This window comes from Sinohyriopsis cumingii, chromosome 16, assembly GCF_028554795.1.
Source record: "Sinohyriopsis cumingii isolate HCF-2022 chromosome 16, ASM2855479v2, whole genome shotgun sequence".
Classification (NCBI taxonomy): domain Eukaryota; kingdom Metazoa; phylum Mollusca; class Bivalvia; order Unionida; family Unionidae; genus Sinohyriopsis; species Sinohyriopsis cumingii.
The window spans coordinates 61,460,952-61,479,054 of NC_142976.1; the positions used below are offsets into that span (position 1 = coordinate 61,460,952).

The 18,103-nt window shown below is 37.3% G+C and overlaps 1 protein-coding gene across 1 annotated transcript in view; it reads right to left on the reverse strand.

The window, feature by feature from the left end:
- The window catches only part of LOC149780546 (transcription factor E2F5-like), a 43,412-nt gene that overhangs the window by 24,252 nt on the left and 1,057 nt on the right, over nt 1-18,103 (reverse strand). The window contains exons 2-5 of the mRNA XM_089937570.1: nt 15,336-15,445; nt 10,089-10,250; nt 5,995-6,103; nt 2,700-2,924 (exon numbers count right to left, since the gene is read on the reverse strand). Coding sequence (XP_089793696.1) covers nt 2,700-2,924; nt 5,995-6,103; nt 10,089-10,250; nt 15,336-15,445 — 606 coding nt within the window. The remainder of the gene's footprint in view (nt 1-2,699; nt 2,925-5,994; nt 6,104-10,088; nt 10,251-15,335; nt 15,446-18,103) is intronic.

The following is an 18,103-nucleotide window of genomic DNA, read 5'->3' on the forward strand; positions in this document are numbered from 1 at the left end:
GCTGTCACTGTCTTAGTCTTTTTCAATATCTTCCTTTCTTCTTCACTCAGCCCCATAAACAAAAAAGTAAAGATATTTGTTTTTTATATTACTGCTTATTTAAAAACAGCATAGGGATTAAAGCTGTACCAATGTCACTTTTTGCTAATTATTCCGATACCATGTATAGCCGATTATTAAAATTGCCCATATAGATTATTTCAAGAAACCGCCTGTTCTACAGATAGTGAAAGCACTAACATTTGACTGACAAGTAAACCATACCCTATTTTTGTTATAACTAACAATGCCTAAAATGGGTGCAGATTTATGTCAACAGTTCAAATGTGGTCTCAAGCTACCATACATGTGATAACTACTTCCCACATTTTATATCCCACCTTACTTTTTATTGCTAACTCATACATGCAAATAAAACTCTTTACTAAATAACATATTTATTCCGAATTAGTTTTTTGGGGGCACATATGCTCTGTGACATTTTTCTTCATTCCTTCTTTTAATTTAATGATGGTAATCAATGCTTATATATATGGTACAGTAATGCCAGGTCAAGCTGACTCATGTAAGTTTCATTGATGGGAATGGAGATCATAATTTGCTTGTCGAGAAAAAATCTACAGCATTCAGTGATCATTCCTGGGATTTAGAAAGCAATTCACTAACCAGCAAAGCATGTAAAGCGCGGTACAAAAAAATTCTGAACTCCTGGTTGACAGAGATGTACTTTGTGGAGCTAGCCATAATAAAAAAAAGGGGGTGGGGGCACATTAATTCCTGAATGCGTGAAATCAACGGCCGCATTATACGTCACTTATCTTACTTTGCAAAGTACAATCATAGGGTTTTAGTATTAAAATGTCATTATTTAAATAAAGTTTCTTACAAAACTATTATTTGGAAAATAATATACATAATATAGATTTGTTTAATACCTGATGTTTCTATTAAAAAAAGAGAGAATGTAGGAAAGTAGATATTTTACATTTGATAATGCATTTATTTCAGGTGACAACTGCTAGACCTATCCACTAACGGTGATGCGCAATGCAAAGACCATGGAAGTAGTGCAAAACAGTAATGTAATGATTTATTTTGTAATATTATGGCTGTATTGCTTGTTGTCAATAAAGTAATAGCTATCCCATCTTTTTCAATCGTCACTGACTGTTACATTAACAGTCTTGGAAAAATATTCACTACCTATTCTGGCAACATATGTTGAAAATTGGCAACAAAATATTGAGATTGGTGATTTTTATTTGGCGACAAATTTTTAAAAGCCAGGACCATCCCTGTTATGTGTATGCTGGAAGTTCAACAACCACATGAGGCCTCACTGGCTGGTTGGCTGTTGTGATTAGGATGAGTACATGCATGGTACTGATAATTTGTTGTGAGCAGACAATCAGCGGTAGTTTACAGCAAGCGTGTTAAAAAGTATTTACTTTTAAGAATATACTGTCTTTCAATTAACCCCCAAATCAAATGTTTATTCCTTAATTTCCACTATTTAATTCTGATTTAAAATTCAAGCCATGTCAAGATGAATGTTATGATTAAATTTATATTTTGGAAATTTGTTTATTTCTGCCGATACCAATTATACAGATTGTTCCAATAATCAGCCCGATTATGAGTATGACCGATTAACAGCTTTAAATTGGTTATTTCAAACTATTTCAGATTAGATGTATTAATATTTCTATCAGCTTAGCTGTATTCTTTACTTTTAGATTTATCGTGTTCATTGCAATTATCGTCTGTGCTATTTCCACTCAATCCCAAAATAGAACTGGATTGAACTAATTTCATAATTAAGACTATATAGTTTCTATTTTAAAACATGAATCTCTGTGTTCATAGACATACCTCTTTCGTAAAAAAAATGATTTCATGCTGAAGGCTTCTTATTTTGCCTGTATTAAGGGCCATTAGGCCTAGAAGAGCTTTAATTTGTTTTCAGCTGCATGTGACCATGGAGCATTCTCTCCCATTGCATGTTAATATTCTATATCCTTCTGGCATAATTTGCATTTTGCAAAGCTCTCTGAGAAAGATAACATAATCGAAATTCATGTTTTTATTCACCTAGCCATAGAAGTTGGAATTGGCAGCCAGCCATGTTGAAGTGAATGATTTAAATTTAAACCACTGCTACATCCAGGCTTCATACAATCGGAAGTTCAAAATGTACTACTATGTAGTGGCCAGTTGTGGAAAAATTTCCGTTCCCGCATAAACTTAGCGAGTGTTTGCTTTCTGTTGTTTTTCCCATTTTCCCGTTTAATACTGCATTCCACATGATGAAGGTTTCTGTATTTTCCAAATGATAAAAAGGAAATTTAACAAAAAACTTGATTTATATCATCTTTGCTAGCTGATAAATCTCTTAATAAAGTTAACTTAAAGAGTTACTGGACATGTCAATTTTTCTTTAGAAAAGAAGTGTTTTTGTGTACTTTTTTCAGCATAAATTGTGCAATCATTTTCCACACACAACTGTGTTAATAATGAAGCACAGTATTTACCTTTCTCAATATGTACCAACCACCAACTGCAAACTAGAATGTAGATCCATATCTGCTAGCACATACAATCACACATATGTATGATGTTTGCAGGGTGTGTGTATGTTTTGCATAAGCATCTTAACAGTATGCAAAATAAAAAAATTTCTTAAGTAACATTTTGTTAACCTTAGGTGGAGCCCTTTGTCTTCCAGGATGCAGATTTGGATCAAGGTTTTGATTATGGGCAGCCTCTGCTGCTGCTCTTGCCTGGTTGGCCAACTCTTCATTTGGAGGTGGGACCTGGACAACCACTGGACTTGTGTTCTCTGTGTCTTTATTTACAAGCAGCACATGAATGGGACCAGAGTGACTTTTTAAATTGATCTGATAATTTCTTTGATAACCAGGACCCTGTAAAACAAAAAGTGTTTCGTTTTAAGTAAAACAATAAATCAAAAAACAAGGCACAACTGTTGTATGAACAGTGAGGAAAAAATGGAATGACAAATGGCTTGGCCATGTTTACAACATGTTAGGCACGATTGTGAACATGGAAATTTGTATTGGTAAAGCAAACGCTGATGATGGCATTCACATCTCTTGAAAATAAAGATATGAAATGCTGGAAGTCCAACTCATCCAGTTTCCTTCAAATACAATATAGTACATACTAAACTGGCAGAAATCCGAGAATCTTAAGCAAAGTAAAATTGATGAAAGCAAAGCTAGGAAGATTAAAAATCAGGGGCTATAACCCTTCTAAAGGATCTAATGAAATCCTGGAAATAGAAAACATTCATGGTCTTACCTACATCAGACCTGATTTTGGTCTTCCAGAAAAAAAGCTGAACAAAATTTAAGGAGGGTTGGGGATCCTCCCCCATAGGTGTCTTGAGAGGCAGTGCCCCTGATTCGATAGTCCAAAAAATGCATTTTACAATCATAAAAAACTGCTCCTGGTGCAACTAATGATGGGGCCCCAAGTGGCCGAGTGGTCTAAAGCGCTCTCCGTTACGGATCACTGCCATCTCACCCCTGTCTGCATGGGTTCGAGTCTAGGATTCGGCCAATGTGGGTATGTGAGAAAGCTTGCCAGTAGCTTCTCATGGGTTGGTGGTTCTTCACAGTGGTTTCCTGGGTTCTTCCTCCACCAGTAATACTGGCCGCCATGCATAGCCTATCATGTGCTGAAAAATGATGTTAAACCCCACAACAACAACAAGCAACTAATGATCATAATATAAAACAATAATCATTTGAAAAACTAATTAACTTATCAAAAATGTTCAACTTGACCTGAGTAACTTCAGAATATTTATTGTCACATGAATTTGTTCTCCAATACAATTGATGCTGAAGTTATTTCATGTGCTTGTCAGTGTTCACATCATAATTAAGTCACAACAATTTGTCAATATTTGCAGCAAACATATTATACTTCTCTTTTCCTAACAAATCTATAAAATAAACACACAAATACATCAACTATATACAAATAATCCCATACATTCACTTGTCTTTTTCTCCACTGGACACAACCTATTGATATGCCAGTCGAGTTCTTTTTGCGGCTTTGGCAAAGATTTCTTTAGTCTTCCTTTTTGTCACCACTGACTTTTTGGGCTCAATGTGCAATCATATTTTTCCTACTCAATGAGAGACTTTTTTCCTTTCAAGCTGGTGCTTGTATTGGTGACATGCAGTAAGCATATTCTGACATAGGGCTACATCTGTTCTCTCATGCAAGAAATCTTTCTTCTTACAGTAAGTAACTGCACTTTTCTAGATGCCTTCTGAACTTCAATTTTTCCGTATACAGATTCTTTTGTAGGTGCTTTTCTAAACTATTCCAACTGTGATTACCATAATTCAGATCTTTCTTGCAGAGGTCACAAAATGCCAGTCCTCTAGCGTTCAGTTTTCTTATAAACTTACCAACTAAATTTCTCTTCACTTTTTGCTCAAGCCATTCCCATTACCATAGTTTTTTAAACTGTTATCTAAACTTTTTGTGTTAGGGTCTCTCTCAACAACTCGGGACGCCATGTTTTGCAAGCATGCTTCTTCTTTCCATTGCCATTAGTTTCCATTACACAAAGATTCATTGGATGAATTTAAACTTTTGGCCAATCAGAATAATCTTTATGAGACTCTTGCACTAACTAATATATGGAATGAAAACTTTACAAAGATCGTTGCGGAATGGGACAGGGCAGACCGGTTTTAAAAATTAAATTCAAGTCAGGAGAAAAGCAGAATTCTGCTTTAAAATGGAGAAAAATTATGTCTGCTATATAAAGCTGAAGGCCAAATATTTTTGAAATCCTAAATATTTTGGTAAAGTTAAGCTATGTAAACCAAAGGAAGGGCAATCATGGTGAATAACTTCTGAATGTGATGTTCTGGAATAATGGAAATAAAACTTATTCAAGATATGTGGGCCACCCACATATAACGTCACACAATTCTGGCAGTTTTTTTTCCCCCAACCCCCTCCATCACAAAAACTCAGACCCCCCCATAGTGTAAAAAAGCTCTCAAACCCCCATTAAAAAAATTCAAAAATAAAATTCGTTTAAAATCACTGCGTATAGAAAACATACAACATTGCAGTCTAAATTATTTAGTACTTAAAAAATATCTTATAATCAATCTGGGTTCAGTCCTATGGAAACCTAAAGAGAAAAATTATGGACAGGAAAAAGACTTAAAATTCCAAGCAATATAGCTGTAGACAGCTCAACGCGTGAATTTATTTCTCAAAGTTCTCTTCTTCAAATAGTGATACTCAATGCTAGTTTACATTTTCTCTAGTAGACAGCGCTGTTGTTTTTGTGATGTCATATTTTCAACAAAAAAACTCCATTGTCACACAAGTTGAACCCATCCCCACCTTGGCAATAAAAAGCTGTATGCTAAATCTAACAACCTTTAGTAAAGTTACACTGCAGAAATAAAAGTTGCGAGAACAGGCATCTCCAATGCAAATGCTAAAAAAAGCTGAATACCAATTTTTTATTTGACTGGTTAAAATCCAAAAATTTCCAGTAAAATTATCTTGCAGAAACCAAACTGTTGATGGGCAGGTGAATGGAACTGGGCTGATTACCATAGCACTCCACCAATTTTGTCCAGCAGGGCCTTAATTATTACTTGTCAAGAAACAAAGCATTATTTTTGTATTCCCATATGATATCTAGATTCTCACCAGCACAATATAACTTATGATGAATATTCAATATGTACTGTAAACAGGAGGACACCATAAATTTTTAAGTTAAATTCAAACAGTTCTCCACAAGACAGGTAGAGAGAACTTGTTTTCAACGTAGGTGGTTTTAACAGGATGAGTAATTGGTGTTGTGGTGTTGATGTGTGATCTGGAAATGTCAACAAAGATGTAAATAATTGTGAGTAGGAATTTTTTTTCTTCCAACAAAATTCTGTTTCATCACATACATAATCTAACAAATATACTCACAATTTCTGGTATTGGCACTTCCAGCTGGGTTCCTGAGGGAGCCTGTATGGCTAACAAAGTATCCCCTTTAAAACACTTACAAATATCTTCGTGTGTTACATAGGCAAGTCTGATTACACATCAAGGAATGCAATGTAAAAAAGAATCTGACTGGAAGATCAAAGCCAGATTGTAAAACTTCAATTCATACCACTCTTATAATGTAAGTTTTCAACAACATAATAATCATTGTGAATGTAACCCCATGTTCATAAAATATTTTGTGCACAAAACTCTAGTCCCAAATCCGAATTGCCAAAACATGTCATGCAAAAAGCATGATTTCTGACTTCTAAATCCCATAATTTAATTGTGTTCATAAAAACATGATTTTCACTAATGTTCTAAAAATAAGAGAGAGCGAGAGAGAGCGAGAGAGAGAGAGAGAGAGAGAGAGAGAAAGAAAGAGCATTCTTCACACCACAATATATAACCATTAAGTATAGCCAGGATAAAGATTCAAAGGTCATCCCAAATGCTCATATAAAATTATCACCATGAGGAAGTTTATACAGCTGATTGTCATGGAGGCAATTAATAAGTAAAGGTGGTCAGAGGAAAATAGAAACCATTGCACAGGTTACTTAACAAACTGACAACAATAATAGTGACTTTGTGTAGACAGTCCTCTCAGCACTGCTGTGGAATAGCCCACTAGCTCATTTAGCATAGGTCAAATACACTAAGTGGAACAAGCCAATTTCATTGAAGTTAGGTAAATAAATGAGATGCATGTTGAAGAGACAGTTATTACACTTTGTGAACTTGAATAAGAATATTTAAGCCATTTTTATTAAAGATGGATTGATGGTTTATGATTAGCAGCAACATTTCTTTCAAGTCATATTTTAATTGATATACAAAATGCAATACATGATTAATTTGATTGTTGGAATAAATGCATATCATTTTGAAATCATTGATTTTGAAGTAATGGACAGCACACCTACTGACACTGTGTCCCCATACTGTATCAGAGCAGATGCAGCAAGAACATTTTACGCACCCAGAAAAATGTAACAGAATCTTTGTGGAAGTTCAAACAACAATGCCTTCTAGTCTGTAATGGACTGATCATTTTAGTGAAGGTGGAGTGTGGGATGGGACTTTCTTTTGAACCAGGATATGTTTTTTTTAAAACTCAAGATAACTTTTTCAGGTTATATGATGCATAAAATTTGTTTGTTTTATCTACAACTGAAAGTAAAAGTATTTTTCCCAAGCTATTTGAGAACCATAAATTTGTTCCAAACATATCCCAGTCCCTGCCACCACCACCCTGAAAATTCAATGGTTGGCCCGTAGCATATGCAAAGATGAACAGTAGTGACATCTGTAAGCCTTCAAACCTGCCAATAAGCTATTCACAGCTGCAAAGTCAGCAGGCTAAAAATTAATACTATATTCTGCAGTCCAAACAATTTTAAAAACAGACATTTTGTGTATTTTTTTAATATCATTTCTGTGTGTTCATGATTTTCATGACATATGACAATGCTATAATGCTACCTATACTAGATATTTTCTGTTTGGATTTGTATTAACTTATCTGAAGAATAAATACATATTTTTATTTTCCTAATTCAAATTTCATGTCATTTTCTACAGATCTATATGAATAGATAGCATATCCTAAATTTTATAATGTCTCTTATTTGGGTCTAGTGAACTGACCCTCTTACACCTGAAATCACAATCACAAAACGTGTTGTATTTAAAAAATCCCCCTCTAACATTGTCTAGAAGGTTGGCAGGTACATAAATCAGGAAGAATACATGGAATATATCCAAGTCATTGAGACAGCTAGCAGTGGAACAAATAATGAGAAAATCCTGAAACATTCTATGATTCTAACTTTATTTAGAGTAAAGTTACACAGCATCAAAATTTTAGACTTTGAGGTTGTGCTCAAAAACACTTTAATGACTTTGTTAGTGAAGGGTGCAATGGAAAGGTACAATCTCACTACAACCAACTCTAGAATTGTCTTAAGGTAAGGAAAATGTATTTGGAAACTGAAGCTAGGAAACGGACATTCAGTGGTCATAATGTGGAATGCCTGGAATCCAAGCGTGTGTCTGTGTGTGATTATGATTTTTAACGTAGCTTTAAAAAAAAATCAGTCATATCGCTATGATGTCTGCAGTGTGGCAGTTAATAGTGGTAATTAGCACTGGGACATAATGCCGCAGACATGTAGCATGATGTCTCAGCCAGTCATATTATCCTGACACCAGCTCGACCAGTCCTAACACTAACTTCTTAATGCCGAGCACCTAGTGAGGCAGCTGTTAGTACCATTTTTGTAAGTCTTTGGTATGACTCGGCCGGGGTTCAAACCCACGACCTCCTGCTTCCGAGGCAGATCATCTTACCACTAGGAAACTGGAGCGGTCCTGGAATCCAATTCCTTCAATACATGCAACATTGTGTCAAGATACAAAGTTGATGAACAATGACCATAACTTTATCCAAACTGGTGTTGATCAGGGGTGTCAAACATAAGGCCCGCAGGATGGATGCAGTCTGCCGCACTCATTAGTCCAGCTCACAGACCAGGTCTCTTATTAGTGTCATATTTGTATCATTTGCATAGTTCATGAGATGTATGGCCTGAGTACATTTATATCAAATCTGGCTCATTATAGTAAATAGGTTTGACACCTATGTCACAGATGATGCAAAACATACAAAAACTACTAAAAGGCACATCTAGGATGAAGAAATAATACTTATAATCAATATGTCTGAATATGTTGAATGGTTCTTGGCCGATGCAAATTACAAGCAACATCCATGTAAAGATATCAAACTGTTTGACAACAACCATAAATATGTTCAATGGTTCTTAACTATGCTGACTACATGCAAGATAAGTTTTCATGAGGACAAAATGTGGCACATAACTCGGTCCAAAATGGAGCAGATGAGTCTCAACCGATAAAAGTTACACAAATGTCTGCAAAATAAACGTTCATAACAAACAACATAATGCTAGTTACAAGCTACATCCCATGTGAAGGCATGAAGTTCATTAAAAAAGGGCTTAAACTCCATCAAAGGTGGAGTAAACAAAATTGGAAATATTTTGGCAGGACCTGAAAAAGGCACGTCTATGTTCAATAGGCCATTCACCTGCTTAATGGCACCCAATTATGTGCAGGGGCTGCAGAGCTATGGTTGTTATTAAAAAATGTCAAAGGACAGACAGATGGAAAAGAAGACCCCTCCAATATCAATGAATGGTCCTAACAAAGAAAATATTATGGAACTATTTGGATTTCTGAAATGTCAGCGAGTGCTTACATAATATCCCTCCACTCAAAATATTAGGTCATGATACATATACAAACAAAGTTCATTAACCACAGAAAAGTGCAATGTACCAATTGTTTGGTCTGAAGCAATACTTTGCCCAAGGATAAACCACAGCTGCTGACCTGGATTGATCTAATGATCAAACTCAAATAATTTTGGCTTTGAGTTGAGCAATCCAACCAAGGTAAGTTGTACCTCCATTTGTCACCTCTCATTAGATGCAGGAGTGCACATCTGGCTTGTTCTACATCCCCATGCCCGCTGAGTTTTTGAATGGATATGCAAAATCTGTAGTAAAAATGTGGATAACTCTTAAGAAAATTACCTGACTGACTACATCATTCAAAGTTTCATGTGGATGTCTCACAGGGTTCAGAAGAGATTAAGAACAAAGAAAAGTGAGATGAATGATTGGACAGGTGGACAAGCTGAGTCTGAACAGAATACCCCACCCCATCAGGGCTAAACTTAGCGTGCAGAGTTGGGAGTAATGACTTGCCAGATCAAATTTTGGAACATTAAGTTGATACGCGAGTTTCATGCTCAAAATCTTTTGAGAATATGGGGCCTAGAATACTGTGCACAGACGCTGTTTCAAATGTAAATAAACAGTACAATTTTCATTCATACAAGAAATGTTTAAAATAAAATTTTAACGAAGCCACAGCAGAAAAATTACTTCAAGTCTGAAAACCAATTGTCCAGAATTGAAGACTTGAATGGCAGCAAAGGATACTGTGTATTTGTTACTTCATCAGTGACATTTTTGATACTCTGCTGAATTCGTCTCTTGAGTTCATCCAACTCCTCCTCCTTCTTGGACAAGTCACCCAACTCTTCTCTGACAGTGCCCAGTCTATCAGAGAACTCTCGTGTGTTGCAGCCAGGACCAGCTCCTCTGGGGAAAACAGAAAAGTACTGTGATTTTAAATGCGACCTTTTTTTTCACATAGACTGATTGGAGCTGTCAGAAGCAGCAAGTAATCTGATTTCAATATGACCTTTTTTTTTTGTCATATGGACTAATTAGAGCTGTCAGAAGCCTGCACTTATTTATGCACAAAGAAGAGATTATTATTTTTCAATGCCTACTTCATGGGCAGTTCCTATGGTTTTTATTACATTCCGCATCCCGGTAGAGACCATGGTCCAGGAATAGTAACCCCAAATCTTTTTCACAAACTTGTGTCCTCTTGCTAGGAATGCATGTACAAAGTATTGTCCAATAACATTTAAAATCATCAAGATAGCAATTTTTGCTAATCTGACATCTGACCCACCTCCCAGGAAAGAGAAGGATGACAAAATTAAGCAGACGATTATCATCAAGGGAAACGTGTTTGGTGAATTTCCATGTGGTGGTTTGGAAGAAGTAGTTAGGGATAGATGGATGGACAGAGGGTATCCCAATATTGTCCGATAAAGCATGGCGATACTGTCTGGTGAGGCTAAACAGATCATTTGTATGACACATCAATAATTAGGTCACAGTGGCCTACTTATGGAACTGATGTTATCACTTCAGCAAAAGGTGATATACTGTTCAACATGCAATAATAACACAATAACAAAAATCACAATGACTGGCAACTGTAATTTCCATGACAACTTACAAATGTTATTGTCTGTTTTAAAACAAAGATATGTAAAGATATCTATAACACCAGATATGTAAAAACGATGCTTTGTAGGAAATAAACAAGATTATTTTTTCCTTGTCAATATAAACATTTAACATTTTACCACCCACCCCCAAAAATTGGGGGTGCCCATTTTAGAAATCACCAGTCATAACGATTGTTTGAAAATGATATTGATTGGCATCCATTAATCTCGAGAGATGATGGAAGTGCACCCATGAGAGATGTCCCTGTTGGTGGTTGTGCAGCATCTACTGTTGCTGTGTAGCCCAACACGGGAGTGGCAGTCCTTGCTGCACTTGAAGGTTGAATCTAGTGTGGGTCTTCTTCCTCTGTCATCGCTTTTCATCAGCTAGCAAGTGTAGCTCGTCCTCGTCTGCTTTCAGACCAGTGATCAGAGCATGTTGCCAGCTGGACGTGTCTAGAGCAAGCTCTTCTCAGGTGCTAACACTGATGTCAAGGGCTTTCATGTCGCACTTGCAGACATCCTTGAAGTGGAGATGTGGCCATCTGATTGACCTTTTGCCAGAGGCAAGTTTCGAATAAAGAATGTCTTTGGGGATCCGTCTGCCATCCATCTGATGCGACATTAGCGGAGGAGTGTGACCATGCTGGGGATCTTGGCATGTTCAAGCACCTCGTTGTTTGTTACTCGATCTCTCCAGGTGAGCCTGAGTATGCGTTGGAGGCATTGCATGTGAAAGGTGCTGTCTTTTCTCTTGTGATGTGTACAGAGTCCAGGTTTCATTGGTGTACATGCGAGTGCTTATCACACAGGCATGGTACACGGAGATCTTACTGTTCAGAGTCAGCATGCTGTTATTCCACACTCTCTGCAACAACCTGGAGAGAGTTGTTGATGCTTTTCCAATCTGCTTGTTTAGCTCTGCATCGAGCGAGAGGTTGTTGGTGATGGTAGAGTCGATGTACATGAACTGACTGACTACCTCAAGTTCGTAGTTGTTGATGATGATGCTTGGGGGGGTCTACATCTTGAGCCATCACGTTTGTTTCCTTTAGGCTGATGGTCAGCCCAAACTCATCGCATGATTTAGCAAAGCACTCCATCAGGCACTGTAGTTCAGCTTCTGTGTGAGTGGATACAGCAGCATTGTCTGCGAAGAGCTTGTCCCTGATGGTTGCTTCACACACTTTGCTCTTTGCCTTCAGTTGTGCCAGGTTGAACAGTCTGCCGTCTGATCACGTGTACAGGACAGCGAAGAAGATGCCGAAGAGTGTGGGGGCAAGGACTCAGCCCTGTTTCACTCTGCTGTGGATGTCAACTGGGTTGAACACTGAGCCAATGCACTGCACTGTGCCTTTCATGTCATTGTGGAAGGACTGGTTCATGCTTCGCAGCTTTGGAGGGTATCCAATCTTCGCCAGGATTGTGAAGAGTCTGTCTCTGCTGACCAGATCAAATGCTTTGGTGTGGTCTATAAATGCCAGGAAGAGGGGTTGGTGGTGTTCTCTGCATTTCTCCTGCAGCTGCCTGACAGAGGAGATCATGTCGATGTTGGAACTATATTAGGCCTACACTTAGTGAATAGATTACTGTCTACAGCCAGTGTCTAGATAGGTTCATTGGATAACACACTGTATGTTCACTATAAATCAATATACACTGTATGAACATATCAAATTTTATAATTATACAGTTGATCAAACCAGTGGCAATAAAGGCTTGAATGTTCCACTGAAAATACAATTGAGGAATGATATTTATTGTCCCGACTACCCAAGTTTCTTATCAGTCTATCCTGCCAATCAATTGGGGGCCCATGGAGGTTGAGTCAACCAAAGCACTTGCTATCTCAACTCTGCACATGGGTTCATGTGTGTATGCATGCATGTGTGTTTGTGTGTATGAGAGAGGCTGATGGTGGCTCAAACTTGGCCAAGTTAGGCCATATCAAGCCTGACAAGAGATTCCACTGCAAATAATATGTGTGTGTGTGTGCATGCATGTTTGTTTGTGTGTATGAGAGAGAGTGAGAGAGGTTGATGGTGGCTCAAACTTGGGCAAGTTAGGCCAAATGAAGCCTGACAAGAGATTCCACTGCAAATAATGTGAGTATAATCTGGATATGTTAGAAACAAATAACAGTAACAAATTAAGTTAAATTTTAGTGCAAGTCCAGAGGTCTTGGAAACGCCTACTCACATGTATTTGGATGCAATTTCTTTATTTGGGATGCAGAAAATGACTTATGCAGGAGTCCTCTGTATGCATGCAACTGCTGGATAGCAAATTCAAGGGCTTGCCAGTCCTGCTTCAACCACATGCTGAGTGGGAAAATATACTGATCAATGGATCATTTTAGCTGTGCTGATATTTACAATGAGAAAGTTCAGTGACTGAATGGCCCCCAGATGCCCTTTGGCATTGTTAGAGTACATCAAAAGAACATGACCCAATAGCTTGGCGGTAAGTTCAAAGACTTGACTAGCTGCAGAGTGGTGTGAAAATGAACTGATATTTACAGTGACCGAATTCATAGGCAGAAAGTACCAGTGATGACGTTGTGTATAAGAGTACATCAAATGAACAAATGTAGCTTTCATTATTGTGTTCACTTCCAAGTGAAGCTGAATAAGCAGTGCATGTAACCTCAAAATCAAGACATGAGAGACAATATGCTGTTTGCAAATTTGGTTTTGGGGATAAATGGCAAATTGATGAAGATTGAATTGAGATGTAACAGAGTGCTCACGTTGCTAGAACTGATAGTTCACATGAAACTCTACGTACGATGCCTAGCTTAGTGCTTCAAATAAGACCTTTCCTTGGCCTGATATAATTCACTCTCACTCTAATGGACAAACAGCTTTGTCAGTGGTGTAAAGAAGTCAGAAAATTAAACTCAATGGAACCATTGGTTCTACTCATCTGGAAAGTTAGCCAATTCAGGTATGCCCAATATCCTTCTGGTAGAGGAATGCAACTGTTGCTGGTGGGACTCCTGATTCTCCCAAAATAGGAGTCCTGGACTCCTAGTTTTAAAATCCTAGCAAGATCTCTGAAGTTGGAGATAACCTTTTTGTTGCCAAAATCGTATCTTCTACGAAGTCTGAACACGTTTTAGATCATGGAACAGTATTCTTTGATTGTGATAGGAGCTAACTTCTCATCTTTAAAGAGAAAGAAGTTTTCCATTAAGGAAAGGGTGCTGAGAGTGGTGTGAATTCATTAATAATGACACTAGACATTGATAACACACAATATCTCCTTGTATGTCCTAAAAGTGGAGAATCTTCAGCTCTCAACTCCTTTTCATTCAGGACATCCTTTAAAGGAGCCAGGGGTGAAGGACTTTGTTTGAGCGTAGACGGATTAATGGACAGCTTGCTATGACTTTAGTCTAGGTTAGCCTGCTGCTAAATCAAGCAGATCATTAATCCAGGGTATTTCACCTTAATTGATGGAGGGGAGATGTATGCCCACATTACATCCCAGCTGATTCAAGAGCGTTACAGCCCATACTTCTCTGGTACTAGAAAAGTGAAAATGAAACGTCAAACACGGATAGTCTCAAAGGGCAAAGACCTTATGGAAGGTTCCTAGAGGGACAACTCTGAATGAATCATTTGTCCTCCCTTGATAATGAGTCGGTCAGGACATTGGTCAGACCAGGAATGTGTCAAACTTGAATATATTACCTGATGTTGGGAGTACCCATGAAAGTATTCCCCTAACACAAAGCTAAGGTCTGGTGACTGTCCCACATTATCAGGACTGTGTTCCATAGAAACGTTCCACCCATGTGTAGAAAGCATTGCGAATGGCTTTCATTTCCAAGAGGCTAGTATGAAGAGCCTTCTCTAAAAAAATCATTGTGTCTCTAATCAATGCAGGTCCAGCGGCAAAATGGCGCTGTAACAAGTCCACCCCTGCAGTGGGTAGGACAAGAAGATTTAGGAAACAAAAGGGTACATTTCTGAACCTAACTATGCATACAAAAATATTACTGAGTGTCTAACAGGGAAAATTCTTCATAAAGTTGAAGGCTCTTATAGAACCTATCTTACCTGAAAATTTGCCAGAAGTTTGTAAAGCAGTAGGTGGGCTTATTATCAAAAATTTGCCAGAAGTTTGTAAAGCAGTAGATGGGCTTATTATCAAAAATTTGCCGATTACAGTAAAGTTACATTGTCTTTATGCAGCCTTCTTATTACCAACAAAAGAAGGCACCAGCTAAATTACCATCTTGCAGTTAACCAGTCTATCTTGTCTTTTACTTCAAAGACGATCTTTACAGCTGCAATATTAAAACTTTTACTTCCACATTTCAGTCTCCTATTATAAATGATGGGAAAGAAGATGTGGCTTATTCTGCACTTACTTCCACTGAATGCTGTTTTTTGATTTCTTCTCAATGAGACCTATGCCCTCCAGTACGTTGGTAATGTCATAAATCCTTCTCTTTTGCCGTACAGCAAGAGTATCTGCAGCCTATCAACAAGATAAAAGCGAGATAAATTAACGTGCAATGATTAATAACGAAGTACTTATTGCATATAGTTGCTTAAAAGTCAAATAAAACTGCAAATTGTAGACCCAGACATGATGTCATATAATATGCCAGCATATCTGGGTCTATGCAGTTTGTTAGGAAAAATCAGCAGAAAATGATCCCATCTGCTGCACTGTAATCAAAACAACATAGAACTGATCTACACTCTTATTTAAAAACTGAGAAGCCATATGACTATCAACACCAAAAGTTGGAAGAGTCAAAATGAAAATATCTCCAATCTAATTAAAATCAGATTTCTAGTGTCCTACATGAAGATCATACAGCTACCGCTTAGGAGTCACGTTCTGGAGGCCTCTGATTAGCCAATGGAAATTGGCTTTCAAAAATCTGAAAGTGAATCAAATTGATCAGCACACACTGATGATCTTCAGCCACATTGCTCAGTCTCCCAAATGTGAAGACAATGACTTAATTAGCAATTATGGTGATAGCATAGGTCACCAGATCATGACCCCTAAGCAGTCACTGTCAGCTCTTCATGTAGGACAGCAGAAATCTGATTGAAATATCTGAAAGCTGAGAAGTCAATTGTTTCTGAGTCATGAGCTTGTAGCTAGGATAGTTCATTATTAGTGGAGCAAACTGATAATAAAGATTTCTAACTTTCAAAGATTTATTTTCCTTCTCCTCAGAATTAACTTACATTTCTTGCTAGTCTATGCGTCAGATACATCATCGCTGACAGTTCGGTTCCGCGACAAAAAGAAAGTAAACAAAGTTCAGCACTCTATTCATTAAGGCATTAAAGGTGATAAAAACTAGAACATGTTTACTGTGCTGACATGTTTTGTCTATAAAAAAATTCAACTTTATATCATAATAACAATAAATATAATAATAGTAATAGCCTAATATAATATTAGAGGTGTGTACTGGGAAGACAAAGTGCTCAAAAATTGAATATGATCTTAAACTGCAAAATAAGTGCTTGACACATACATAATTAAAAAAGGACAAGATCTGAAACCTTTGTGATGAAAATTTTCAGTATTTTAACTGATGCTGCTTGCCTGAAATTGAGTTTTGAGTTTAGTGGGTCATTTCTAGGAGAAAAAATCATTGCCAACATGGCTGCTTATGGTGCATGTTATTGGCAAATAAAGAGATAAAGTTTCAAGCAGTGACCAACAACACTAAGATAAGACAACACAAGATTTGTTTTTAGTTGACATGACAAAAAAACCCGATAAAGTCCTCAATTAGACAAAATATGCAAGACATACAAAACTGCACCTATTTTATACTTTTCAGCTATCAAATAAGTTTTTTTTGAGAAATATTTGGCAACCCTACTAGCCATAAACTTGTTTGCTGCTTCTTTGGATGATTGTGATGACTGCTGCCCCACCGACAGTATTTTCTGCATGGTCAACCTTGTGGCATTTTCTGCAAATGCTGAGAAGCGTTTTGCCATTTTTAACACAGTAGGCTGTTTTCAGTGACAATAACCTGGGATCATCCTGGGCATCGCCAACATCACAAATTACGATTTTTTTCCTTATTGGCGACAAAAATATCCCATCTGGTGAATTTTTGGGCGACAGACTTTTTAGTTATTTAATTTGTACGTACAATCATGGATTTGGACTGGATAAATTAAAAGGGAGAATGAAAGGAAGCCACAAACTTGACTAAGCAATGCATTGGAATCGATCTGTTACACAAATGATCCTTTGTTCGTATTGACAGCCCCATCTTTACAGTGCATTGTTACATTATAATCTGCTTATGCTGACATCTGGGCTGAGTACTGTATGCTGTGTTACAGTCAATCATGCTACTGAACTATACCTACAACTGACCAACTTCTGAAGATGCGAATAGAACAGATACAATTAAATGAATGGCTAATCCTTCTGTTGTTTTTTTTTTTTTTACATATACCAATACAATAGTTTTGTTGAACCGTCATAGAAAACTGATAACCTTTGAAGTACCAACTACTGCATATAAATACAAAGCAAATGGAAAAAATCTCAATCACAATTATATCTGTCGCCAGTACAGCATTTTACTCATTGATCTTTTCCTTTTGCCATCAATCCGTGTTACGGCTGCAGAGACTTAAACTCTGCAACAAGAAATAGCAAAAAAAAACAGTTTTGCATAATTAATAATAATTATTTATTTCTCAAAATACAGGAGTGAAAGAATCCCTAAATTGGGTGTGAATTTATGCTTATATATATATACGGTCCAATATTGACTGGTGTTGACTCATGTAAGTTTCATTCGTGGGAATGGAGATCCTATTTTTCTTGTCGAGAAAATTTATACAGCATTCAGTGATCATTCTTGGGATTTAGGAAGCAATTCACTACAAACTTTGTGAAGCTAGCCATAAGGAGGGGGGGCTGCTGAGAGACTACTGGTGTCACCTGTCAGCACTGTAGACTGTGAACACGGATTCAGTAAGATGAACCTCATAAAAACTGACATCAGAAATAAACTCTGCATCTCATCTCTGGAGAATTTAATGAGAATCAGCATGTACAGATGTGAAAAATTAGACTTTGAAACTGCATTCAACAAGTGGGCAGCCCTAAAATCGCGACGGATCTTCATGTAACACT